Consider the following 27974-nt stretch of genomic DNA (forward strand, 5'->3'; position numbering starts at 1 on the left):
CAAGCTTCCCAGGTCCTGACCTGGTTGATCTGTGACCTCTGACATTACCCAAAGTTGAAGGAATAGAGGAAGCACAAAGGCAGGTACTTGGTCACAGAACAGAATCATACCAGTGTAGACAAACTTGTATCAGAATGGACCACTGGTACCAACCCTGCTCATAGCAGAGTAAACAACAGCGGATTGCCAGGTGGCTTGTCCAGACAAGTTCTGAGTATCTCCAAGGATGGAGATCCTGCAAACTCTCTGATATGTATCTCTCTTAGCACTTTGATAATCACCCTGTCAGTGCAGCAGTCTGAGATCTGTGTCAGATCTCATTTTGTGTACGCCATTCAGCTAGCGGGTGGATATAATTTTTCTAACCACATATGAGCTCCTTTCCTTCTGCTCTGTGTAAATTCTAGTATGATGTGGCAGCTGGTTCAAGATGAGATCTTGAACATTGATCAACAGGCCATGGGTGGCACCACTGAGCTAGCAAAATAGTGGGGTTTTTTGTCTGTGTTTTTTTTGTGTAGACATTTAACTCCTATGAGAGTCAGTAAAGGTTGAGTTTTTAATTCCCCTGAGGACTGTTTGCAGAATGCTACTTGTAATAAATGGCAGTGCTCATTCAAAAGCTTGCAGTCTAAAAGATGAGATGTTACGAGAGGATAGAACAAAAATTCAGGCTGCAGCTTTGGGTTACCGAGGTGGGGTTAACAGAGAGAATAGGATGTTTTTGCAAGATTAATAGCCAAACTGTTAAGAAGCTGGAGCAGAAGAAGCCAACGTATTTTATTTATTTTCTTTCTCTGTTAGGTCAATGTGGTAGGAAAAAATTCATTGCAATGGAATTTTGATTGAAGATGGACACAATTTTCCCTATAAATATTTGTGAAATTGAGGTTTTTCCATTTTCCTGAGTAAGTTTACTATTGAGGAAAGAAGACAATTGAAAATTTTGGGGGGAAAGCATGTATGCTTGGCAGCTGTCCAGATCTGTTCTGTTACTTCTTCCCAAACAGTGCATGGGAAAAACATTTATGATCTGAGTGTGTAGAAACTGGACAAAAGAGAAGGAGAGGTCACTGGCCTTCCACCTGGTAGGGTCTGTACCTGTAAGGTCAGCAACTACAGCTTCTGCAGGCTGGAGGGTATTTACTGCGAATGAGAGCAAAACCAGTTTATGTTAAACTGCTGCATGGTTTCATAATATTTTACCTAATTTATGTAAATGTTCAGATAGTGGAACAGTAATGTAATAAAAATCCTTTTAAAACTGTGCAGGTCTGGAGGCTGAAAGAAAGAGCAGCAATAATGCACCATCGTTCTTTCTGTAATTGAACAAGTCAATTTTCACAATTAATCTTTAATAGCACAGAGCTGCTTCTTCCTTTCTGTGCATTACAGAGCGCTTTATGTGCTCGTAAAGTGACGATTTCCCTGATTGCAGATCCATCAGCCCCCATTAAATAATCCTGGTGCCCTAGACATCTCCTGTCACATGAAGGAGAAAAATCCCTCTTTTAATGGGCTTGAGAGGTGAATGTGCAGGTTGTGTAATTTGTGCTGATGGCCCAGTGCACTGCACACATACTCGGTGCCTGCCTTGGTCAACGGAGATTCAGTTTCTTGGGAAATGACTTGACAGAACCGGTTTGGTTGATCTGAAGTGGATAAGTGGCAGGGAGGCAAGTCATTAGTGTAGCACAGCACTTCTGCTGGGTGTCAAGCTAACAAGCACATTAATCTCCCAAGTCTTGGAAATTATTTTAGTTGCAGTTTGATTGTTTAAGAGCTGACTTGTACCCTTGTAGCTTGTCATGAATAAGCAACAGAGCCACTCCCTTCATGCTGCATGAAAGGAGCAGATAGGCCATACTGTGAAGGGCAGGCTCTCATGTACATGCATGTAAAAAACTCAGTAAAAAACCTGCCTGGATGGCCAGGCCCAAAGAGCGGTGGTGAATGGAGTTAAATCCAGCTGGTGGCTGGTCACAAGTGGTGTTCCCCAGGGCTCAGTATTGGAGCTGGTTTTATTTAATATTTTTATCAATGATCTGGACGAGGGGGTTGAGTGCACCCTCAGTAAGTTTGCAGATGACACCAAATTGGGTGGAAGTGTTGATCTGTTGAGGGCAGGAAGGCTCTGCAGAGGGATCTGGACAGGCTGGACTGATAAGCCGGGGCCAATTGTATGAGGTTCAACAAGGAGAAGTGCCAGGTCCTGCACCTGGGTCACAACAACCCCTGCAAAGGTGCAGGCTTGGGGAAGGGTGGCGGGAAAGCTGCCTGGCAGAAAAGGACCTGGGGGTGCTGGTCAACAGTTGGCTGAATGTGAAGTGCCAGTGCGTCCAGGTGGCCAAGAAGGCCAACAGCATCCTGGTTTGTATCAGAAAGAATGTGGCCAGCAGGACCAGGGAAGTGACTGTCCCCTGTACTGGTGAGGCCACACTCTGAATACCGTGTTGAGTTCTGGGCCCCTCACTGCATGAAAGGCATTGAGGTGCTTCCAAAGAAGAGCAATGAAGCTGGTGAAGGGTCTAGAGAACAAGATTTAGGAGAAGCAGCTGAAGGAACAAGGGTGGTTTACTCTGGAGAGAAGGAGGCTCAAGGGAGATCATATCACTCTATACAAGTACCTGAAAGGAGGCTGTAGTGAGGTGGATGTCGGTCTCTTTTCCCAAGTAACAAGTGATAGGATGAGAGGGAATGGCCTGAAGTTGCACCAGGGAAGGTGTAGATTGGATATTAGGAAAAATTTCTTCGCCAAAAGAGTTGTCAAGTACTGGAACAGGCTGCCCAGGGAAGTGGTTGAGTGTAAATCCCTGAAGGCATTTAAAAGTTGCGTAGATGTGGAGAGTAAGGACATGGTTTAGTGGTGCACTTGGTAGTGTTAGTTTAATGGTTGGAGTCGATGATCATAAAGATTTTTTTTCCAACCTAAATGATTCTGTGTCTCGTGTGTGTATATATGTATGTATGTGTTGTTTTGTAGCAAAGGGGAATCGGTCAACAGATTCCTAAATCTTTCTTCAGGTTTTAGGTCCTGTTGATAATGTGGTGGTGCTGGGATAGTTTTTTGTCTTTGAATGGCTTCTGTAAGAGGATTTGTATGGGATAAATCCAAGAGCGCTGGAGTGAGGAGTAGGGAATTAAGGGCAGACTCTGAGCAGCATTTGAGGGTGGCTGCTTTACATGGTGGGGCTCAACATGCTGGCTGGTGCTGGTAGAGCAGCTGTGTTCAATCTAGTCCTCACAGGGTACGTCTTGACCCAGAACATCTGACCTAGATGTGATTGTGTTTTCACCTTGTGCTACCCAAGAAACTGGTCAGGATTTATGCCTTTTTCACTCTGGGTTGAAAACCCACCCACAAGAAGCTGGATGAATTATCTAATTGGATACACATTTTCCCAGTGCTTTTTCCACTATTTTCCATCTTATTCCTGAGAAAGGCTGATCTTCAGCGCACATCGTTGAGCTGTTTTGGTTTTGTAATAGGCATCCGTACAGAGTAGGTGCACCTCGCCTTTTCCTCTCATTTTCCTGGCAATAATGGGATGTGTTTTTTTTTTTAGTGACTGTATTACAAAGTGTGCAGACAACAGTCTGCTCCCAGGTCAGGTCTTGCCTTTTGGTGTTAAAAACAGATGTTGCTGGAAGGTGATGGAGGACAGCATTGGGACTTGGAGTGTGAACATGACATTGAGTAGCATAACTGGAAAAATGGGGGATGTTTCTAAAATTGTAGGAAGTGCATGGATGAGTTACAAAGCTTTAGCTAAGAAAGGGATCCACTGCAAAGTTGTCCCTGTGGGCAGGGAGTGGTACCACTGACTAGAAAGCAGAGCAGGATGTTTGGCTTAGTTATCCCATCCTTTTTGAACCTTAAAACTCTGGTAAACTGGTGTACCCGCCTGAAATCTGCCAAACCAGTTCCTTATTTCCAGAGGTTCCTATGTAGCAAATCATATTTTTGGCTGAGACTTCATGGTTATCCTGCTTGTACATGCCTTTAGTGATGAAAGTTACTTTTAAAATTGTCCTCAGCCCAGGGCTGTGCCTTTTCAATATTTGATTTACTGCAAAGATCTTGTTTATGTAAATTAGAAGCACTGTTCTGTGAATAGCTGCCAAAGACTCCTTTAACTGTGAGTGAATCTATCACCTACTTCTGAGTTACGAGGTATTTACTTGGCCTACTGTGTTGATGAGCACATGTAAATTTCTTGTTAAATAGTTTGGGCCCAGGTCCCAAACATGGGAGATCTTTGCTCTGCAGAATGCTTCATGTCACCTTAGATGCGTCTGGGCTGGATCCTTAGGTTAAGGGCTTATGGTCCCATGTATGGGACTTCAGGTGCCTCAACAGAAGTTGGGGAGATGTTGGTGCAGCCATGCCTGTCTTCAGTAAGTAGAAGTAACTATTTCAGAGGAATTTTGTGAAGGTAAGCATTAGATGTTAGTTAGCATGTAGGGCTTGCTTTGTTAGTGTCAGTTCAGCCCTGCTAACAGCTGGGTGAGGCTGCAGGGCAGTAGCCTTGCTATAGTTGTTTTTTGGTGTGGGGTTTTTTATTTTTGTTTTTTGTTTGGGTTTTTTTTTTTTTAACTGTCATTGCTGCTACGGTTCCCAGGGATGTGTGCTTACAGAAGAGAGGGTAGGGATTATTGAATCATTCTGCTGTGATGACAAGGGGAAGAGCTTTCTCTGTAACCCCTTCATCTTGGTTTTAGCACAGTGCAAATGTGTCAGCTTTTATTTGCAGCTGCATCCCTTGCTCCACTGAACATCCTACCTCATCACTGCACAACTCCAGCCGTTTGCTTTGGAAGGTTGATGCAAACGACAGGTTTTGTAAGCTGGTCAGGGGCCTGTTAAAAGCCCTTGATAATACTAACTTGTTTTCTCATCTTCTGCAATGTGTTGTCGTAGCTGCCACCTGGTGCCGATGCTGATGTATGCAGAGGAGATTGCCTCAAAATCAGTGCTGTAGAACTTCGTCGAAGTTTTATAAACAAAGCAACCAAAATAGCTCCAAAGACCCTAATTAGCTCTCCATAAAAATCAATCAATCATGGAAAGTCGTTAGTACCTAAGGTTTGGCTCCATAATCACTAAATTACTTCTTTATTTGCACTTGTTTCCATAGAAATCACCGAGAGCTGCTGGGATGTGAGGCTTTTAAGTATTGTAGCACCTGCTTACCAAGGCAGAACCCTACCCTACTTCTTATTTTGACCAAATTGTCCCTAACTGGGTTGCAAAGGAAGAAAAGTGTGAATGTGTACATGACACTTCTAAAGCTCCTAACCTGCAGGTCTCAGTAATAACAGAGGTTGGACAGAGCCTGTGTTTTTCATTCTGAATGAAATTTTGTGGATGGATTTTGATTGCAGGGATCGCAATCCAATCCTGACCTTTACTGGGAACGGCACGTAGTAAAGTTTTGCTTGTGTATGTATAAGCAGTGCCGTAGGCTTCACTGGTGCTGCAGACTTAAGGAGACAGTAATACGGGCCTGCACTGATGAGTAGATTGTGTAAATACATTTTAATTCCCAGCTTCCCGGTCTAGTTTAGGCAGCTTTTCCTTTAGTTGGCTTTGGATCAAATGCCAGTCTCCCTGATGTGCACATCGTTCAACAGCAATGACCTGTCCTGAAGGCCAAGTGTACCGGCAGTGTGGGATGCCATGCAACCAGACCTGCAGATCTCTGTCCTACCCAGACGAGGACTGTGATGAACTCTGTGTAGAAGGATGCTACTGTCCCCCTGGGCACTACCTTGATGAGCGTGAGCAGTGCGTGCCAAAGTCCCACTGCTCTTGTTATTATGATGGTGAGATCTTCCAGCCAGAGGACGTCTTTTCAGATCATTACACCATGTGGTAAGTGCAATGTTCGTAATTCATCCCTGCATGCTGTGACTCAAATTTTTGGATAGCCTGAATGATTAACTGCTTCAGTTCCTCAGTTCCTTTACCTCCACTGAAAGGAGTTTAAAAAAGGGCAAGATTTTGCCTCCAACAAACCAAACGGTGAGTTTTCCTGTTGCATCTCTATCCATATAATTTCAAATGTCACCTTAGTCAGAACACAGTATTAAGCCCTGTTCCATGAATAGTTTCTGCCAGTTTGAAATGGAGTTTAATTACTGACAACAGCTACTTCGTAGGCTTTTAAAATGTCACTTTAATGTACTGAGATACATTTCTTAAACGTTAAAACCTAATTACCTCTATCAAAGATGCAAATATTAAAAAGCATTTCTTATTTTTAAATTGAGTAGCAGTACACTGACAGTAGGAATGTAATTGCTGGGCAGCTCCTGGCAAGCCCAGTTTTGGGAACAGTGTCTTCTCCTTTTCTCCTCTACAACAGAAGTCATGAGTTGCAGGAACGAAGTGGTCCCTTACCTCTTTACCACAGGAGACCTATTATCTTGCCCAGCTTTATGCCTGAGCAGATGCATTGAATTCAGCAGGACAGGGCTAGCATACAGCTGGGTTACCATGCTAGTATATCACATCAACTATTTTAAGGAAGGTTTGCTCTTAAGGTTGATAAGCGCAGTAGATGGAGAGCAACAGATCAGCCCCAATGTGAGGTGTAATTTTGATACGCTGACAAGTTCCCTGCAGGCCTGTCTGTAAAAAACAGTGTGAGTGAAAGCTAAATGTCACTTTGTTAAATATAAGCTCTATTTGTTTTTCTTAGCTATTGTGAAAATGGTTTCATGCACTGCAGTACAAACAGAGTTCCTGGTGCCTTCCTGCCAGATGTTTTTGCTGATGAGAGACCATCTGCCAGAAGTTAGTATGCCTTAAATAAAAATTACATTTTTTCTGATTTTTCTTTTTTTTTCTTTCTTCCCCCCCCTCCCCCCCTTATCAATCTTTTGGTAATTAGGACAGGGAAGAAGTACCAGAGGTTGCAGTGGCTGGTGATGTTATGAGTCTCTTTCTAATTTTTTAAACTTTTATTTATTTATTTATTACAGAATAGAAACCAAATATTTGCACGGGAGGATGCAGAGATCATTGAATGCCACCTCTCAAAATGATAGTTAGCCACTACAGTCTCTCTTTCGTTGAAGATGTTAAGGGGTCTCTTGGCAGTGATCTGAGGCCCCCGGTTGCTATTTGAGGATCATGCCTCATCAGTAACCAGCCAGCTTTATACCTTCTGCTTCCGACTGCTTAGTTGCAAGCTCTCCTTTCTGGTGTAAACGAAGCTTTTTAAAGCCACCAGGCATCTTGCTATAAAACCTCCTGGAGACTGACAACTGCCTTGCAGAGCTAGGCACTGCGTTGGAGAGCAGGACAGCATCAGTCTGGGACGGTTTGAGGTTCCCCACTGATACATGGATGGAGCTTACAGGATTGTGACGGGGAGGAGTTTTGAGCTTGGATGCATCTCAGAGGGGACAGGGCTAGTGGGGATTTGGTGAGGCCCAGGAATCTCCCTATGCAAATACCAGGAGTAACCCCAAACACAGTGTCGTCCATGGCACACTGCCAAGTGTACCCGTTCAAGGTGTTTGGAGAAAAATTTTGGTGGTATTTACCAGTGCCTTGGAGCCAAAGAGTTGTTACTTGCTTTTGCATCTTCTGATAAACTACCAGGCATCTTACTGCCAAGCTTCCAGTGGAAAACACCATATATATGACTGGTCGGTGATGTGATTAATGTTGCTTGGTAGACCACCAGTAACAATGTCACTGGTTGGCCCCCACTGTTCTTCAGGTGTAGCTTTCTAGTTGTATATCTCACCAAACTCTTACCTTAATGCTGTTAAGATACAATTTTCCTGATATTAGGGTGTTAAGACTTAGAAAACCTCAGAGGCATATTGCTAGCACTGCTTGAAATAATAACCTGGAGTTTCCTGGGACATTTTGATCTGTCAGAACCTGAAGTCTCAAAGAGTTTTAGAACTTGTATTTAAGATAAGGGCGTTGTTATTAACAGTCACCAGTGTGGTTATACTCAGTGTTGGAAGTGGTTCTAAGTACAATAGTATATGATGCTGTTGCTTCTTATAGAATATCAATTTAGTGCTACCATTGCTAGTGTACACTGCCTACAGGTTGAAATACCTGTTTCATGCTAAACTGCTTATAGCCCTAGTGCAATCTCGAATTGCATGATTTTTGTTGTTAAAATGGTACTTAGCTTAGTGCAGCTTTTTTGCTTCTGTATTACAATACGTACTTTTATGATAACATAACTGAGGTCACTTCATGGGAAGTGGGGGCTGTTGCCTTTACAATGTCATGCATAGGGGTGTAGTGGCATTTTTCCAGTCTATATCCTAGATTAGTTTTCTATTTAAAATCTTGATCTATCCTTTAGAAAAATACTGTACTAACAATACTTAAGTTCTAATTGCAATTTTTGTAAATTTATTTTTTAAAGTAAAAAGGAGCTTGACATGCAGATCCCCCATGGAAAGCTTTATCTGTCCTGCAAACAACCCAAGAGCTGAAGGGTTGGAGTGTGCCAAGACTTGCCAGAACTACGACTTGGAGTGCATCAGCCATGGCTGCATATCTGGATGCCTCTGTCCAAAAGGGATGGTAAGTAGGTTTAACTGCAACAAAGAGAGGCGGATCCTCATTGCTTTCTTGCCTTCTTCCTTTCCTACCAGAAATCTTCCTGCAGCTTGGCAATATGTGATTGTAAAGTATTGACTGTCAAATTGTGGCTGGTTTAAATTATGTATATTAGTATATCTGCATAGAAGTTGAAGTTTAGCTTCTAATTGTAATAGCATAGTATATGTGTATAGTAAGAATTGATAATAAAAAAGCCCAAACTCACTTTTTTTAAAGACCAATTTATGTTTTCCTTCAACTCTTCTCCCAAACTCCTCCTCAGTCTTGCTGAACTTCCCTAGTCAGAGAGACAGAAGTACACAGACACCCACATCATAAATAGCATTCCACATCCTGATGATACTAGTTATTTTCTTGTCAAGTCTCCATCTCTACTGCTGCTTCCCTGTGTGTTGTGTCAAACTGAGAGCTCCCCATGAGAAGGAATGTGGGACATGGAACTTGCTAAGATGATGCCAGAGGGTCTTCTGCAGTTGCAGATGGTGTGCTGAGCATGCTTTTCTCACTGATGCTTTCTGGACTCCGGGGTTATGCCCTCCTGCAATCCTCAAATTTAACCATTAGTTTATTCATTTTTTAAATAGAGCATATAGCGAATAGTTACTTGCTTAGCCAGTGACTGTGAACTCAATGTCAACTTAGAGCCCTGATGAAAAGCAGACCGAGTAGCATAGACAGCAGATTGCTGCTGCTGTTCTCTGAGCAATAGAAAAAAACATCATTGTTCAGCACTGTGTAATGCTGTGGGGGCAGGTGAAGAGTCATGCCCAGGATCTCACCCCGGGCTGGGGGTATACTCTCAGGCATCATGTGAATAGGGTAAAGGCAGAGCACATGGTACACCTATTATGAAGTTAAGTAAATGGCACTTTTGAGTTCTCTGTCCAGGAAAACTGATGAGATTAAGAAGGCTGTGACGTTCAGTGCATGAAATGCAGATCAACATATGCAGTTGAAGTTGGAAAAAGAGAGTTGAGGTTGTGTCTTTATTTTGAGGGCTAAAATACGCTACAATTTTGGGACTTTATTTGATACCTGTGATACTTAGAGACATTGCTGGTACGGTTTTCTGACCCAGAGAGGCATATGGTAAAGCAAGATATTTTCAAATACTGCAAACCATGAAGTCTAGATGTGCAAAATATTACTTCTATTTTAAAAAAATCTTTTATACCTGCTGAAGGTTCAGGCTCAGATTAATATGCACTGGACATTAATGGCAAATGAAGATGTGAGTTATTACTTCTGGGGTTGAGATGCATATTTATGTTTAGGCTTCAGCTCTAATGAATTTACTTCAACCACTACTTCAAATTCCATTTAAAAAAACAATTAACTGTACTTGGAACCATGTATTTTTATAAAAGTACATTGTTTTTTCCTCTTCTAGATAAGTACAGGTATTTTCTCCCTCCAAATTAATTCCACTGTCTTAACAGAAGCCTCCCCCCGCCCCCCCAGTTATCATAATACAGTAATTTCTGGCATTAATATTAATGTATTTTATGAATGTTGTTCCCGTATTTTGCTGATAAACAGACATTTGTAGTGTGTAATCATAAATAGATGTAAATATAGTAAATTGATGCTACTCCAGAATAAAATGCCAGCTGTAGGCAAAAGCTCAGGCTTGTGAAGTGTCTTGTAGGTACAAGGTGAAAAATACCGAACAGAATTTGAAGGCATCCATATCAACATTGAGCAAATTTTCAGCGCACTTTTTTTAAAAAAAGTGTTGCTTCTTTTCACATTTCAGTTTCTAAATGCCTTTCCTTTTAGGGAAGAATATTACTAAATAGTAGTATGGTAAGTAAATGTACAAAAGCTTGTGTAGCTGTAAAGTTCCAAGAGCTCCAGTGCACATAAGTCTTTCTCTGTACATAACAATCAGAGCTCTTTGATTTGGTGAAGGGGCTTGAGATTTGGTTTCGGTTCTGGGATATGGTAATGGTATACTTTAGACAGAATAATGGAAAACAAATTATGAGAACCACTCAAAAGAAAAAAAAGAAAAGGGGGGGGGGGGAGACCCCCAAAGAAACCTCCCTAAAATCAACTTCCTAGTAATTAACCTTCACATTTAGTATTGAATTCTGTATTCCTTTTCAGTAGGTTGGCATTATCATTCCAAGTTTCATAAAATTCTTGCCAGGAGAAGCAGTCTTTAGTGTTTTGGAATTGGAAACTTCAGTTGGCTTTGCAGTGACGTGAAACACTGAATTCAACAAGATGGTTTGCCAAGTTTTAGATAGAATAATTGGGCCCAGTATTTTTTTAAAAAACTAGTAAAATAAGTCCTTTGTCCACTAGATGACAGTATGGTTCAACCTTCCAGTAAAAGTCTACGCTTGCTTGTTGCCTTTCTGTCTGGCAAGGAATAGAAATTGTGAGATGCACATTTGTCAAAGCCATGATGGGAGAAGCCAGTGCGTAGATGATCTGGTTGTAACCACAGCCATGCAAGGACAGGATCAAGCTCTGTGCATTCGTTACGGGGGTGCCCTTTGCCTTGTTAGATTCCTGGCTCAACGGGACCTGCCAGCTTCTTGTCAAAGCGCTGTTCCCTCCTCATCACCAATAGGTACCTAACCAGGATGGTTTGGAAGAGGCATTTTCCTTATTTCTGCATTCAGCCTTTTTGCTCCCTGTATTATTTGCCAAAGACTGAAGGATTTGAGGTGGTGACCAGGTTCTCCTTTCCATCCTGCCTCTCTCTACCATAAAGACTCTGGGCACGCTAAGGGAAAGCTCTGCAAAATCACAAACACTGTGTTATCCAGACTTGCGCCCACAAGGCTGAATAATAAAGGGTCCAGAAAAAGGTATTTATTTTACTGGTCCGCCTCCCTCATTAGTGTTCTGTAATTCTGCTTAATTTACAAGCACTCAGGGAGGTGAGCTACTGTTTGTAATAATGTCTGTGGGAAGTAAGAGATTACTGAACATTTATAGGAATAAATATTTGCACATATCTTCACTCTGGAAGAAACTGTGCCTTTTTAGTGAAGATTTTTTTTTCTTCTGTGGTACAGTAGTATATAAAAATTATGAATGGCCATGGATAACTTAGTAGGAAAAAAAAATATCTTCTTGCTTTTCCAAAATGGTTCATACCATCAGGAAACAGTCAAAGATGAATAGTTGACATAAAAAACTCTCCAGTACAATTTGTAAGTATATATAGCAGATAATATGTAATTAGGTGCAATGTTATCTCTATGTATATGGAGAGATGTCTGCAGATCATTTAGCTATCATTCTTAAACAGAGGAATCCGTAGTCTAAGATTTTTGTGCGCAAATGGCCTGCCAGTTTTGAATTACACATCTGAAAAGTAATTACAAAGAAACAGATCAAGGATTGCTGGTGAACATGATGCAGTTGGCTAGTTTTGAATTGGAAAACTTGCTGGGGTGAGAAATTACTAATTAATCAATTGATTATTTCCTGTCAGAAAATGCAGAAACCCCCTTATTTCTTTCAACTGAAAAACAAGTTTTCCAGTTCCTCTTGACTTAATATTTTACATTGTTTTGATTTCTTTAAAATAAAAAAGTTCAATATTTCATGAAAATTAGTTCTTCTTTTTCTGTCTTTGATCATCTGGAGGGTGGGAATACTCCATACTTGTCACCCTTTTGCAAAGCAGAAAAGATAAATCATAACATATGTGCAGAAGTGTGGGGAAAAATATGCTTTCTCAGATTAGTTTACTGCACTCCAGGCTTTTCCCATTGGAAAATATTAATAAATATACAAATGGAGTGTTAACCACCTTTCTGGGGAAAAAGAGAAGCAGAACAATCAGAAAGCGCAAAACCCAGACACTCCAAAACTAGAAAATTATTTCTTTCAATTTCCAACAACTGAAGCAAAATTGAGGTTTAAAATTAAACCAGAAAATTTTATTGTATTCTGACTGCTGGAATAAAACTATTTCTAAAAGTATGGTATGTTAGTAGAAAAACGAGGAAAAAAAACCCCAGCCCTACCCAAACCCTTGATCTTTTAATCAGAGAAGTTTGGAAGGTTTTTTTCTTCCAAACCTTTTTCAACAGAAGTTTAATATGCTGTTAGGATTTTCCTGTTGTATATTTTTCAGTGTGGGCTTATCCTATATTAGAACACGACAGAGTCTTCACAAGGAGGTGGGTACCAGCTTTCTGGTATGTGCATCTGCCCAAGGATAGTGCTTCATAAAACAAATATAAGAAGCATACAGCTAATACAGGAAAGAAAAATCAAGTTTAAACCAGCACTCTTTGAGTGGTCTGTCCTAACACGTTTTTGATTTGTCTGCACAGAAATGGTGACAGGCTGTTTCAGTTAAAACATATCGGCTATTGGGTTCTAATCTGACACACTTCCTTTACTTAATCCCACACTCCTTCATACCTTTGGCTGGCTTTCTGCTGATACCCTCAGGTGTATCAGAAGGAATGGAGTGAAAATCTGAGCTTTCCTTGACGGTGAGATACTCACCAAAGTTGTGTTGACCAAGAGAGATTAAAATTCAGCCTCATCAAGGCAGAGTTTGGGGAAGAAGAATCTTAAAGATTCTGAAACCTATAATATTGTTCTTCCTTAACAATTGATAAGACAGAGCAAGGAAATGATGGACACTTCTGTCATATCTCCACGTGGGGGGGATCATCATCTAATCAACCACATCCCAAGGATGCACCCTCAGGAGCATCATCACAAGTGTGTGAGGTGGTGCAAACAGCAGCTGTTCTCATTACAGACCTGTGTCTTTTCTTGTCGTTGCCTCCCCAGCACTGATGCCTCCAATCACCTCCGGCACTCAGGACTGTTAGGTCTCCTGGATTAAGTGCTCTCTATTGATGGATTGAGAGATTTCCAAAGAAAGTCCAGCTGTTTGTGAATAATGCCACTGGCCTCGTAGTACCACATAGTACTGTGCTCAACAGACTTGTAACACAGCGTGGCACCAGGCTGCCAGATATACCTGCTTTTGGAAGTGGTGTCAATATGACCAGTAGATTGTGCGTTAAAATTAGCAAAATCATAACCCGTTGAGGTTTTCAGGAAAAATAATTAATCTTCTGGTCAAAGTCCACTTTGGGTATTTATGTCCAGCTTTCTAAATCCCACCTACCCACCCACTCTGCGGCGTTCAGACAAGGCAGTCTTCTCTCTTTGTCAGTGGATTAACAGTTGTTGCACTGTAGCTTCATGGTGGCCATACGTTTGTGATGAAAATACTAATACCAGTCTATTAAGTTTCTAGAGTTGGGGGTAGGCTGTGACTACCTTCATGTCAATGTGTGAGGAAGCAAGTAGGAGAGGCCCTAATCCTTCTTTTACTAACCACATGTCTAATCCCAAGTTTTGTATCTAGAGGCTAGCCCTCAAGTCTCTTGTGAACTGTCTTGCTGAACACAGTGGAAAACTTCAGAAATGCAGCCATGAGTGTGAAATCATACATTGCTTTTTTTCTAGAATGCCACCAGGAAGGAAGGAAGGAATTAAACACCCTTGGAAACATATGGTCTTCCCTGGCCTGTTTTCTCCCAGTCATTTGTGGACATTAAGTCTGAGGCAGAGCCCCAGCTCTATCATCTAGAAACACATTTCTTTGTTTCCATCTTGCTTCTATCGGTGTGAGTTTATTTGGCATAATGTAGCTCTCCATAAGCCCCAGAGCATGCGGAGCTGCATAAGAATGAAGAGTCTCTGGGCTGTGAAATCCTTTTTTTTTTTTTTTTTTTTGTAGTTCCCTGTGGCAGTTCTAGGTCCCCATAGGAAAAGGCAGAGCTGTTCTACTTTATTAACCTGGCGTTCAGACTACATTGATCTCATTGGCCCGTATGTAATGGTAAAAAAGAAACTATTTTAATGAATTTACAGGAAGAGTTTAAAGTGGGAAGGTGATATTTTGTGACTTTTGAATGAGAGGGAGGAGAAGCACTCTCCATTTTGGTATTCCATGAAACCAGAGCCAAATCTACCTCTGGCTTTGCAGAACCATGACCAAGTGAAAAACAGCATAGCCAGCCTTGGTTTTGTTTGATCCTCTAAAACTGGCTGTCTTCAAAATGGAAAGGGAGTAATCACAGGGAAAAATAGAGGAAAAGAATAGAAAAAAAATCCCTTAATAGTCTAAAGGCATTACTTGGGGTTTTTTTGTTTGTTTAAGCAGGACAAATGTTTTCTTGTTATACAAAGAGAAACGAAGATCTGTAGGGTAAAACTGAAAAAGAAAAAAACATAGGCAGAACATAATGACCCATTTCCCAGCAACAGAGTCTTTGAGAGTGGAATAATATCTCAGGTGAACTGATATTTATCCTGCTTTCTAGGCAATAAGTAGGAATTTGAAAGAAAATGAGTGACTGCTGCATTTTTCAGAGGGGAGTTGACAGGCAGGGGGGCTGTTTGGGGTGCGGGGGCTGTTGCCTATAACACAGAATTTGCATTTGCTCTTGGGTTCTTCTGGCACTGTGGCTCCTTGTCTTCTCGTCAGTGTTCGTATTTCAGTTTTTAGACTGGCTGAGCCCTGCATTGGGTTGCTTTTCTGGTAGGCCATCTGTCAGTTTGTTGTGTGTGAGAAGCAAGTGCTATTCACCTGCTCTTCATATTCAGGTTAGCCTATCTTATCTTCACCGCATCGTGGTTTTAGTCAAATTGGACTTTCTCATCATGACATTCTTCTATAATCTAATCTGTTTTCTCAGCATCTTCAGCTGATGTTCAGCTCCTGAAGCAAGACTGTGATTTAGGTACCCATAGACCTATTTGTGTTAATGGGGAAAATGTTAGCGATGCCGTAGCTTTCTTAGCATAGGTAGGCTTGAAGCATTTCTTCTATCCTTTCCTTTATCCTTTATCCACATGCTCTTGTGCTTACTTCTCTGCGTACTGGCACATACTGACAGACATGCATGCTGACAAACTGTATGTTTTGTAGGTGCGGCATGAAAGCAAGTGTGTTGCTCCTGAGAGATGCCCTTGTTTTCACAACGGAAGAGAATATGCCAAGGGAGAGATGGTGACTAATGACTGCAACACCTGGTGAGCCACTGGAATGGCATTTTTCCGTTTTTCTCTAGGGCACTGAACATGTTTCTAATAAAACCAAGAATTAATTATTTAACAGATCTATTTTATATAAAATCAGGTTTTGCAGTGTAGTAACACACATTGCGAAGACCAGCGTAGTCCCTTTCCATATTGCATAAAGACCAGCACAATACTGGGCAAACTGTACCTGGCACCTTATAAATAGGTAGTATGTGCAGGTCATCTGTGGGCACTAGCAAGTGGATTTGTGCCTTGATTTTGCAACACAAAATCACAATATAGAAGCCCCTCTGCAGTGGGAGGAATGGAGCCTGCGCTTTGTCACTAAGCTCTGCTGACATGCTTCTTTTTTTTGCTGTCTGGGGCTCTTCAGATCAGTTCTTTTCAGCCAGAAGCATGCATCAGCAGAAGGGGTGTGATATGGCAGCTATCATATGACAGGAGCTCTTCAGGAAAATGTTGAAGAATCAGGCGGAAAGAAAGTTGACCTCTTATATCTCAAATGAGAGCTCAGTCAATTGATATCTTTTAAAAAATACAAAAGAGAGAGAAAGAGCAGAAAGAGGGAGTTGGTGATATCTTCGTAGAAGAAAAGAGTAAGTGCCCTGTGTCTTTCACCCACATCCCTATCTATCTTGTTTGGTTCTTGAAAAAGAACTGTTAAGTTCAAAAGAAAGTGCGGGGCTGCGAGATTTGCGTGGAGGGAAGCCCTCAGCACAGCCTTGTATAAGGTATAGGGTGTTCGCCTGCTGGACAATTCTTGGCTTCTGCCTGCCCAGCACGCTTGCTGCACTGGAGGTGCTTTGCACTCCATGTGTGCATGTAGAGGGAATGGTGGCTTTTTCCTGCAGAGCTCCAAGAGTCCAAGGTATAGGAAATCCAGCCACCAGCAGTGTGGAAACTGTGTTCTCTTTGAACTTAGACTTCAGAATCTTTTGTTCCTTTTACCCGGAATGTCCCTGGCCAGCTCTGCGGCACCCCAAGAAGCAGCGTTTCTGTTATTCTCTGTGTGACTGGGTGGAGTTGGATCTGAGAACTGGCAACATTAAAGAGTCATTTGGTTTGGTTTTTGTTTGGTGCATTGATCTCTGAGCAACAGTGGTTGCAAGTGTTGTATTTTTAAATTAGTGGGACTGCTCCTAATAGTGTAAGTTAGACTTGGATATAAGATTTTATGGGTTTTTATGGAAATATTGACCTTCCAGTGTTTTGTTTCCTGTTTTTTTTCCCTTTGCAGCTACACATTACATTGTGGATCATGTACTATAATTAGATGTGGGGAAAGTAGGTTTGAAGGGAGGAAGATGAAGTTGATATTTTTATATAGATACATACGCTATAACCTGCTTACATTGCATCGAGGTAAAAATGACTCAGCTGAAAAACAGACAATGAAAACTTTATTGAAAAAAGAACATTAAGGTGTAAAACTCCTAGGTGTGATTGTGAAATTTGCAAGATTCTTCATAGCAACTATGCACAGTCTTTTTATTTTCAGTCATTCTTACAATCTTCAGTCTTAAAATAGTCATAACCATGCTGCTTCATTCTTGTAACTGCCCCTTTGCTTCTGGCAATGCCATTGTAAGTGACATTTCCTCTAATACACAGAATTTTCTTCAATATCAGGGTCAAGAAAATGTTATAAATCATGTTTTTTATCATTGATAAAAAGTCTTCCTCTCATTTTAGGCACTTTTCTTGATTGTGAAAGTAAAAATGGAAATAAGGTCCCTTAAAAAATGTCACTAGGGCTTTTTTGAACTATGTGACTTCGAAAAGTTTCATGGTAGTTCTCAGCAAATCTCAAGTCAAATGTCATTTAGAAAGTGATATAGGAAATTACTATTGCTTTGAGAATTAATAAGAAATGAGAGTCTGCATTTTGGAGGTCAGATCTTCCTTTTCTTTTGTTTTTGCTTTTTGTACTGCTGTTGCAGGAGTTCTCATTCTCACTTGTTCTTAGCCAGATGTGAACACCTGCAAACGCAATATATGAGCCAGAGGTGTCAGATTTGGCGTTTACATTCAACTTGACATATGGGAGACCCTAATTCATGAACAACGGAATGTCTCCAAGACTCAGCCAGTGGCAAAACTTTTGTTATGCTATGCATTGGGAATTCATTGTAGAACTCAGGGAAAAGTTTGGAATAACATTTAGGAAGCAGTACACAGCAAAAATTTGCTAATCTGAATTTTGCTACACCACATACTTTATAATCTGTCCGTGCACATATATACAAAATCTTGGTTTTGCTCTACCTATTAGCAGAGATTTAATAGCAGAGGGTGCAATAAGTTTCATGTTACTGAAATGTCATCCTTTGAAGAAAATGTATTGCACAATATTATTATGCTGTGAAGTGTTATCAAGATTAAACAATGCTTACACTTGGGTTAAGGCATTACTAGAGAACTTCGTTCAGTGCCCGGTTTTTCTTTGGTTAGCAATTTGATCTTGGGAAAGTATTTCAGTTTTTTTATCCCTGAGTTTTTACATCTGTAAAGAAGGGATAGAATTCCCCTTTCCCTGCCCTTATAGAGTTTGATTAGAAAATTCCTGGGGCCGTGATGGTGTCCATCTGCATTCATACAGCATTTAGTACATGAATGTTTGTCCAACATCAAGCAAGATATTGCTTACTAGATGATGATGATGATTATTATTAGATTATAGATATGGTGTAAGATGCTATTCGAACTTCTTGAAATTAATAACAAACAAAAGAGTGAGCAGAGTTTATGGTCTATTGACCTTGTTTTTTATTTTGATTGCTTGGTTTCTTGCTAGTTAGCAAATCAATTGATTTCATGGATGCCAAGGCAAATATCCCCTTTCATAACTGCAGCTTCTGTAGCAAGGCTTGGGGCTTTCCAGGATACCTCTGGAAAAGGGCAAGAGGATGGGGTGTGTACTCTGAAGCCTCTTTTCATCGTTAGTTCTAAATTTTCCTCTTTCCTTCATTTTAACATGAGTATATTTACCTCCTTGAGCCTTATTTATCAGGGTGCCATGTAAGAGATCATTATGATTCACAGCAATGAAAGGATCAAATGTTCTTGGAAACTCTCAGAAATTTAATAACAATTGGTGTCAAATATGGCAGGTTTGGTGTCATCACAAAGATAGGAGCCCTGCTATTTCTTCTGCTGTCTGTTACACTAGTATAGTTACACTAAACCCAACTGAGTTACACCAAGATGAGGATTGACTTTCTTTGCATTTTGAATATCCACTCAGATGGTCACCATTTGGGTTTTTTTTTTGTTTTGTTCTGTGGGTTTGGTTTTTTTTTTTAATAATTCGAAATCTAAAGCAACAAAACAAAACAACAGGCAAAAAAGTGCAAAAGGAGTGAAATAATAATAAAAAAGGAATCCTGTCCCTTTCTTCGTGGCATCACTGATTTTGTACAATAATGCCAGTGTAGTACAGCTGCTACAGCAGTGTGAGTATAATGGTGTCAAGGCCTTAATGCTGTACCTGATTGCTCTTCAGAATTCCCCTCCGCCTGAAAAAGCAAGTTACCATCTTGTTTTGCTCTGCATGTCGGGATGTCCCTTTTTTTTTTTTTCTTGCATATTCTGTCCTTGTGAGGAAGTCTAAGAGGTGACCTTGACAACATCCCTTGCAAGCTATATGGGCAGAGAACCCCTGGTGTGTCTCCTTTCACGATCAGGAGCCTTATTGCATCTCCTGTTGCATAAGATGTGTAAGATGGAGTCCTATTTCTATACTGCCAAACTTGGATTCGTCTGCAAGGGAGATGTTCTGGTTTGATCACAACAGGAACCTCAGGGTATCACACCTGAGGACATTCCTCAGAGAGTGTATGTGTACCTATGTACGGAAAAAGAGATAGTTCTAATAATATGTGTGTTGTCACACTGTGAGGTAAGGTCTCCAACTGCCAGGTCAGATAAACTATCTTGAAGAATTAATTTAATTTAAGAACAGAGACACCTCTTTGGAGAAGGGTGGTATTGTACTTTAGTATATAATCTGAATAAAAGCCACTGGGCAGACTGAATTATGGTTCTGGTTACTTGGTCCCAAAAGTTGATCATTAGAGTCAACGCATGTCCTTTGGCATTAGTTGGATATTAAAATTACTACTATTTTGGCTTTTAATGAGGGAAGAATGGACAGCATTGCAAATAAAACCAGGGTTGATGATATTATACTTCATACTTAACCTGTAATGGTCCTTAGAGGGTACTTAATCTGTTTTTCTGAAAGGTTACTCAGAGCAGAGCAGCTATCCAAAATAAAATACTAACAGTATATTGAAATATTCTAGCAGGTTCTGTCCAAGCCTCTTTTTGTTAATAGGGAAGTTCAAAAAGCACATATTCCTGCATGCAGCTTGTAAGGAAAAGGGAAACACATTCCTTATTCACTTAACATGTTAATGTACTCTCTATCTATTTATGCACCCAATGCTAATGTATGCTAATTTATGTTAATGAGGGTGTAATCTGGTGCACAGTAGTGTACAGTACCATAGTTATGGAAGTCTATCTAAAGAAGGATTCCAGCAGCCCAGGCATGGGACCCTCTGTGAGTATCTTCTCAAGGCCAAACACAGAGGGGATCTGCTGGGGACATGCCTGAGGCTGGGCAGCCACACGGACAACTGCAGAGGTTCCTTGCAGGGCTGCAGCCGCTCTCTGGGTTAAGACACACAGGGGAGCAATGCTCCTGTTTGGTCTGCAGTTGGTCACTCCCTGACCCAGGCCAGAAAAAAGGCAAAATAGTAGCTTTTCGCCACTTGTGTGTCTTTTGGACAATCTTCAGATCATGAGCTCCTGGAGGCAGAAACTTTTTCTCTTTTGCTTCACCTAAAGTACCTTGCATTCCCTTGCTTATTGTATACATTGGAAATAATGATAGCTGTCACTGACTCATTTTCTCTGTTACAGTGTGTGCCGTGGTCGAAAGTGGGAATGCACCAAAAATACATGTGATGGCACCTGCACTGTTATTGGTACAGCTCATTATTTGACATTTGATGGATTGAAATACAAGTTTCCAGGAAATTGTCAATATGTATTAGTTCAGGTAAGAACATGTCAAATGCCAATGCTGTCTGATAATGTATAAGGTGTTTTACATGAGGAGAGAAGTCCAGCATTTGGATAAATCACAGCAAGATGTTCTTAATTACTAAGCCAGATGTGTGGTAGGGGAGATCAGAGCTTGTTAATGACTTCAAAGATGCCTTGAGAACTTTAAGGTTACATTGTGCTCTATAGAAATGAGTTAAGTTGTCATGTGTCTAACTGGCAGTCATAAATCATATGATAGCAGCATGGTATAGGGGGGAGCTGTCTGAATCTCATCTCTAATAAGGGATTATAGATATCCATAAATCAGTCTTTCCTCTTCTCCACTAGCCTCTTTATCCTGTAGTGATAGCTTACTGTCTGACTGAGACAAGGAGTGCTTGGTGAACCTTCCCTAAATGCATTCAGAACACACTCTGCTTGTTCATTTTGGCAAAGTCATTGTCCTGTTCCATGCACCAACCTGTGTAGAGTGCATTGGTAATATTGATTTTCTTCCCAGCAAAGAAGAGAGGTGGATAAAGGCACAGTACACTAATATCAACCTGCAATTTGTGGGAGCAGTCAGAAATTTAGAGTTAAATAAGGTTAAGGCTTATCTACAGATGCAAATCATCATGTATTTAAAAATCTGTGTGCAAAAGAAGAAGGATTTACCTGAAAATTTGGGCTAACCCTAGATGGATCCACAGAACAGTGTTCTGCAGTTACAATGACATGTTTCTTGGGTGGGCTACTATTTTTCCCGCAGACTGTTTTCATAGGCACATTCCTCCTTGCAGAGGAGGAATTCCTGGGGCAGGAAAGTGTGATAAACCTGTCTCTGGCTAGGTCTTTGAAATATGCTCCCACCTTGATGCCAGCTGGATTATCTTAGAGGAATGATCACTCTGACACTCGTGAGAGCTCTGTGTAAAAGTCTTATGGGCAGTAATAGCATACAGTACTACAAAACTACTTAAAACGAAAATGAGATCTGTTTTCCTCAAATAACAAACACAACCTACAGACAGAATCTTTTTCTTAAAGGCGTGTAGTGAAAAAACCTCAAACAACCTGCCAAAAAACTGAAAGGCCTGAGAGTCATGAGTCATATAAATATATTACTAACTCTCCATGCATCTCAGAAATATTTGACTTAAAAGAAAATCAATACATTAAACTATATAATTGCTCCCCAAGAAATAGGTTGACATCATTGTAATTATTATTCATGTACAGGTGGGAAAACATGGGCATAAAACTTTTTGCTCAGGACTGTGCAGCAAGTTTCTTTCTAACCTAACCTTCTAAGGTGATATATTTGTTTTATCATTAAAGCTTCAGACTCTTGTTTTCCACTGTTAAATCAACCAATATCTGTGTATTGAAATGTATGCTGTGCATATTGTACATCTTTAAAATATCACAGAAACTGTAATAGCATGGATTCTCCCTGCCAAAAGATACCCTGCAAAATATGCATATGTGTGTGTGTGTCACTGGCAGTGTGGCTCACTTTTTAAGGGGTGGACCACATGAGTGTCAACACTAAGCGCAAAATAAATCAGTATAGGAACAATTGGCATGCCAACATATATCCTATGCTTTTTCTCCATAGAGCTGTATGTGTTTTTCAAATGTTCCACATTAATGACTCATTCATTTATTTTCATCTGATAGGATTTCTGCAAGGATGATTCTGGAACATTCCGGATACTAATTTCAAATGAAGGCTGTGGCTTCACTGGAGAAAAGTGCACCAAAAGGGTTATTATTCTGTATGAAAGTGGGGAAATAGAGTTGTTTAATGGAAATGTACGTATGCTTCTGTTATCTTCCCCCCCCCCCCCCCCCTTTTTTTTTGGGAAAAGAATTTGATGTTGCTTAGTAAGATGAGGCATGAATGACCTCATGCTCAGTGGTTCTTAATCATAAAATGAACAGATGAGCAGGATTATAATTATCCACTTTGCTCCCAGAGGTATAATGCCATTTTGGTATTTCTGCTTGATGCCAACAAATTTATCTCAGATAAGATGGCTCTTCAATGTCAGCTCATATGAGGAATGTCCTTTCTAAACATGGGAGGTCTAAATCTATTTCAAGCTACTTTAAGTGCAAGGAAGAGCTAAGAAGTGACTGTCCTATGACTAGTAAAACTTGAGAGTTAATTTAGCCATCTGAAGGACTGACCACACAGGAAAAAAAGAAGTCATGGCTCTAACAAGCTGATACTGCAGAAGCAAATATCAACTGTCCTTTCCCTTGTTAAATTGTCAGATGGAAAATCTAGATGACAGGATTCTTCTTTTTTCTCCCTTTCCAACCAAGAAACACTTGAAGAATTGACCAAGATTCACTCCCACTTCCCATGTCTCCCTTCATGGCAGGAAAAAAGCTTTCCGAAGAGCAGAGTTCAGGTTTTGCCTTGAGGACTGTAACAATTAAGACCGTCTGTGTGTTCAAACATTACAGAGCTACAGTGGATCATAGTGTTTCAATCGCTTCGTTTTCAGGAGTACTGTGCTCTGAACTGGCATCTGGACCAGAGATTTGCAAAAAACCGCTCTACGTTTGCCTTGTTCTGCAGCAGACAAAGCTGTACCAGGTTTTGTGTAGCCTGCAAATTGCTGGGTGCCACTGACACTTGACAGGAACACTTAAAACATGATCATTATTCGGTGTCTGTGCAGGGCATCTTGACAGCATATGGTCCATGTAGGCTTTTGGTTGCTGGAAGAATTGAACATAGGACATATTGGTTGCCCAAATGAATTCTTCATTTCTGCTGGTAAAGAATCCCCTGCCTGGGTGAGGGTGAATAGGAGTGCAGGGATCATTCCATAGAGCCAGGCTTTGTCTGAAATCTTTAGGTGACAGACTTTCAGAAAAGCTGTGATTGCATTTGGACACCTAAAGAAGGGCCAGAAAAGACAGGCGGTGATTAGGAGTCCAGCAACTCCAGCAACAAAGCACATTGGTTCCTGAGAAGAGTATGTCCTTGCAAGAGCTAAGTCTGCAAGAGCTAATCCTTGACAATTTGTAGCTGTCTTTCTAGAGAGTTTAAGGCTCAGTGTCATATCTAGAGCAGGTTTTCTTAGAAATAACAGCAACTGAAGGAGAGTTCAAGGAAAAAAAAAATATATTTGAAGACCCTTAGGCAAATTCTTACCCAGTCCTGACTTCCTACACTCCTTTCCCACAAGAATCCTTAGAAGCAAGCTGGAGAATCAAGTCTTTTTTTGCCATTAAAATGTTTTCAAGCAGTAGTCTTTTAAGATGTTACTTTTTTGAGAGCAGCTTTTAAGTAAATGGGGACTTAATTGAAGTATCTGCATGTTACAGTTCTGGCTCATGTTAAAAAAAAAATATCACAAAATCATTTTTGCTTTTTTTGAAGCAAATAAATTTGCCAGTTTGCAAGGTCAAAGTTTATGACTTCATGGTTGGGCAAAAAGCCTCCATAAACATAGAGATTCTGTATTTTAGGTCAACCTCCCAGTTCAGCTTTTTTCTCTGATTTTTGCCTCAGTTTGGGAAGACAGTAACTACTATATTTAGAAGTTAAGTGTTCGAGTGTGACGAGACTGCATAGTAATATGGGCATAGGAGAAGATGAAAAAGCTTTCAGTTTCTAAAATATGTTTTAATATATTCTTTCCTAAAGACACTGAAGGCTCTAAGGCCCTCTTTAGGAAATCCCTGTAGGATGTGAACTGTCTTCTCTCGGGATAAAGGTTTCTGATAATAAACCAGAGATGAAGAGAATTGAATTAAAGTGCTAAGCTTTTACTGAGTTGAGGAAGAAAGAATAGTGGGATGAGGAAATATTTTGCTCTCAAACTAGGGAGTGGGTGAGTGATTTTTGGGCTTCTCTTTTGCTCTTGCTTTAATCGCTATTTGTACTGATTGAAAGTTTTCACCTGCCTCTTCCACAAGTAAGCAGTTTTCAGTTAATGCATTAATAGTGCTTAAAGTAACAGCCGTGCCAGACCTTTCTCTCCAAATGTTGTTAATAATCCTATTAGAGTTTCCATTGAAAGGGGATTATGGTGTGAAAGAAAGCATTTTAAATTAATCTCTTACCTTCTTAGTAGCTGGAGGCGGTGAATTTGCAGCCAGATGGAAAGAGAAAGAGGCACACAGGGGCAATGAAAGTGATGGAAAAACGAAAAGACACTGAAAGGAATCTGTCAAGATTTTTCCTGTTGGTGTAGCTGGGTTGGGAAGAAGGTCCTTCCTGACTTCAGGATCAGGCTCTTGTCCTTCAGAGGTCACTGATGCATGTGGTTCGCCCAGCTCATTTTACACTTAAAACCTAGCCAGCCCTTTTGTTGCTACCTTCCTCAGGAGCACAGAATTATTAGTTTCCTAAAAAGATGAAATAAAAATAAAACATAATTATTCAGTGAACCATTGACCAATTACTGAACTGATCATTAATGGGGAGTACTTATATATATAATAATAAATTATAATATAAATATATATAATATATTATAAATATATAAAATATAAAATTAAATATTATATTATATAAATTGTCCTCTTTATCAGCCTTCCTTCTGTTTAGCAGTCATTGATTTATGTATCAGCATTTGTGGTGAGTGTATGTTATGCCCTGGGAGTCCGAGGGACTTTCCCACATTCAAAATTACAGAAATGCAATGAGATGGAAATACCATACTTGTATTCAAATTTTCTGTTCAGAAGTGTTGTTTCTAAGGCAATAATTTATCCACAGCAACTTTTCAGTGTAAGACAATCCTGTATTCGGTCCCTTACCCATACCTGGCTTACAGCAAGTGCTCTGGAGCATCTGTATAGCGTATGGGAATTATCTGTTCTTTGAAGAAGAGCACATTCGGAAATAGCTGTTAACCTATGAGCACATGTCCCACTTGGGTAAGTGACCTACATGAAATAGCAATTAGAGACATGGTCAATAGCACAATGTGGTTTTTTTTGTTCAGGTAAACATCAAGATACCTCCTAAAGATGACAATGATTTAGAAGTCATAAAGTCTGGCCGTTATTACATCATTCTACTGGGCAAAAGCATCAGTGTGACCTGGGATCTGGCCATGGGAGTCTCAGTTATCTTAAAAGGCAATTTCAAAGTAAGTGTTTTTTGCTTTACTTCTTATTCTCACTAAAGAAGAGACTTTACCCTGTCTCTGGGGAATAACATTTTTTATGCAGACATGCTGATAGATTTCCATGGAATATTAGGTACTTGCGTGAAAACAAAGGCTTTTTTTTTTTAGTAATACCGTAAGGGTTGCTTACTTTCCCCGTAGTTCAACTGTAAGGGGTAAATTCTGGGTCACTGGAGATGAGCTATAACAGAAGGGATGAATGTGTGGTGCCTCAGAATAGCTATGCCTTGAGTGATTTCTTCTGTATTCCAGAAGAGCAGTCTAAGGAGCCAGATTTAGTCATGATGGCAATAGGACAGTCATCTCCAGAAATAAAATGGGATTTGGGCACGCACTCCAAATAGAGCCAACAGGCACCACTGATCAGAACTGTCATCTCGCTTCCTGAAGTCCTTGGAGAAAGTATGGTCCTACTTTCAGCTAAACAGAATGGGAATAGGAGCTAAATGTTCTCTGAGAGAGACTATGTCTATCTTAGTGAACTTGGCAAGGCCAAGGATAATTCAGTTTTTAAGCCTCGTGCCATTAAAACACTAGGCTAAAAAGCCTTAACAAAACCCTAAGCCAGTCTACAGATGTAAGATTTATATATTTTGTGTTTCTTTCCCTGCAAGGATCAAGTGTGTGGTCTGTGTGGAAATTTTGATGGAATCCAAAACAATGATTTGACCAGCAGCAATGAACATCTTGAAGTAGATCCAGTTGACTTTGGGAATTCTTGGAAAGTTAATCCATACTGTGCTGATGTTGAAAAGGTAATTGCAAATGGACTGTGAAAACTAATTAATACCGGTTACAGTATCACTCAAGAGTGGGCAAAGAGGTTTGAAAGGATAAAAATAAGGAGAAATGAACCCCTTCCCCTACATTTTTGCCAAATAATACTATTTCTTGAAATCTGATAAAAGATCAATTAACTCACTTAAGGCCTCTGCGCTGCCTGGCTTCAGTTGAATGTTAAAATAGCCAATCTGTACGGTAAAGGCTGTTCATAGAGTTTGCCAGCCCAGATGCATGAAATCCAGGTATAACTGGAAATCTCATTTTAGAGCTTAATCTAAAAAAACCCCAAACAGCTGTAATTTCCAGACAGGGGGAGTTCAGATAAAAAAATTGTATTTTCCTATCCAAATTTCTGTATCCTGAATCTTAGTCTGTCTGTTTATGAACCACTGGATGCACAGATTAATTTCTTTCTATATGCTTCTTGATCTATTTTAAAGAGCATTCAGTTATTACTTTCAGATTGGAGAGGCTTGAACAGAAAAAGCAAGATACAGGAGGGCGTATAAGACCATATTGCCACTGCTTCTGACTTTAGAGGAGGTTACGTGCTATCCGAAAGTGTTATCTGTGCCCTGGTGCCAGAGATCAGGGGATTTCACGGGGTACTAGTTATGCTACATGTGAGAGTATACTTCTTTTCCGAATGCAGAGTTCTAAAAAAATGAAATTGAATAATAAATTTGTCTTGAGCTGACAGATAATTCTGGGCAAAAGTATTTCCAAACCAAAAGGTGAGAGGAAAGAACTGGAAGGCAACTTGTTTTGACATTTGTAAAATGAAGCATTTTATTCAGATGATGCTTTTAAGACAGAAAACTTTCTCTTGAATATTCAGCTAAATTTTCAGAGAGGGGGAAAAAAGGCCTATTTCAGACCTTTCCTTAAGATATGTACATTATCAGAACATAAACCAAATGATTTATTTTTGATCACATGAAATCTTTTGTGTTAGCTCGCTAGTTATGGGCAAGTGTGACATAGCCACAGTATTGTCTTGCTGAATATCACTTTTTTGATACAACTTGATTGGAGCACAGAAGTTGTGATAATGTGGAGTGAGACTGCAGGGTATGACTGGGAATGAGCAACTTCTCATTTCAGTGTAATAGCTGTAGGACGGAACCTGCAGACTGTCTTTGTGATAAGTGCTGTGTCAATACTACTGCTCCTTGTTCTTAGATAAATTCAATGGGAGAAGGAGAGACTACTGAGCCAGTCTTATTCAGCAGTGGCCTTGGGTATTGTCTGCTGAAGAACTGGTCATATTTGAGAATCTCGACGGCCTTCTGTAGAGCTGTGAATGATCATTTTTCAGGATGGATATTTGG

The 27974-nt window shown here is 40.3% G+C and overlaps 1 protein-coding gene across 1 annotated transcript in view; it reads left to right on the forward strand.

The window, feature by feature from the left end:
• The window catches only part of VWF (von Willebrand factor), a 145445-nt gene that overhangs the window by 41922 nt on the left and 75549 nt on the right, over positions 1–27974 (forward strand). Inside the window, exons 18-25 of the mRNA XM_037389450.1 lie at positions 5635–5875; positions 6705–6799; positions 8406–8566; positions 15537–15640; positions 20576–20714; positions 22382–22516; positions 25675–25821; positions 26475–26615. Of these exons, the coding sequence (XP_037245347.1) occupies positions 5635–5875; positions 6705–6799; positions 8406–8566; positions 15537–15640; positions 20576–20714; positions 22382–22516; positions 25675–25821; positions 26475–26615 (1163 nt within the window). The remainder of the gene's footprint in view (positions 1–5634; positions 5876–6704; positions 6800–8405; positions 8567–15536; positions 15641–20575; positions 20715–22381; positions 22517–25674; positions 25822–26474; positions 26616–27974) is intronic.

The sequence above is a fragment of the Falco rusticolus genome, chromosome 5, assembly GCF_015220075.1.
Source record: "Falco rusticolus isolate bFalRus1 chromosome 5, bFalRus1.pri, whole genome shotgun sequence".
Taxonomy (NCBI): domain Eukaryota; kingdom Metazoa; phylum Chordata; class Aves; order Falconiformes; family Falconidae; genus Falco; species Falco rusticolus.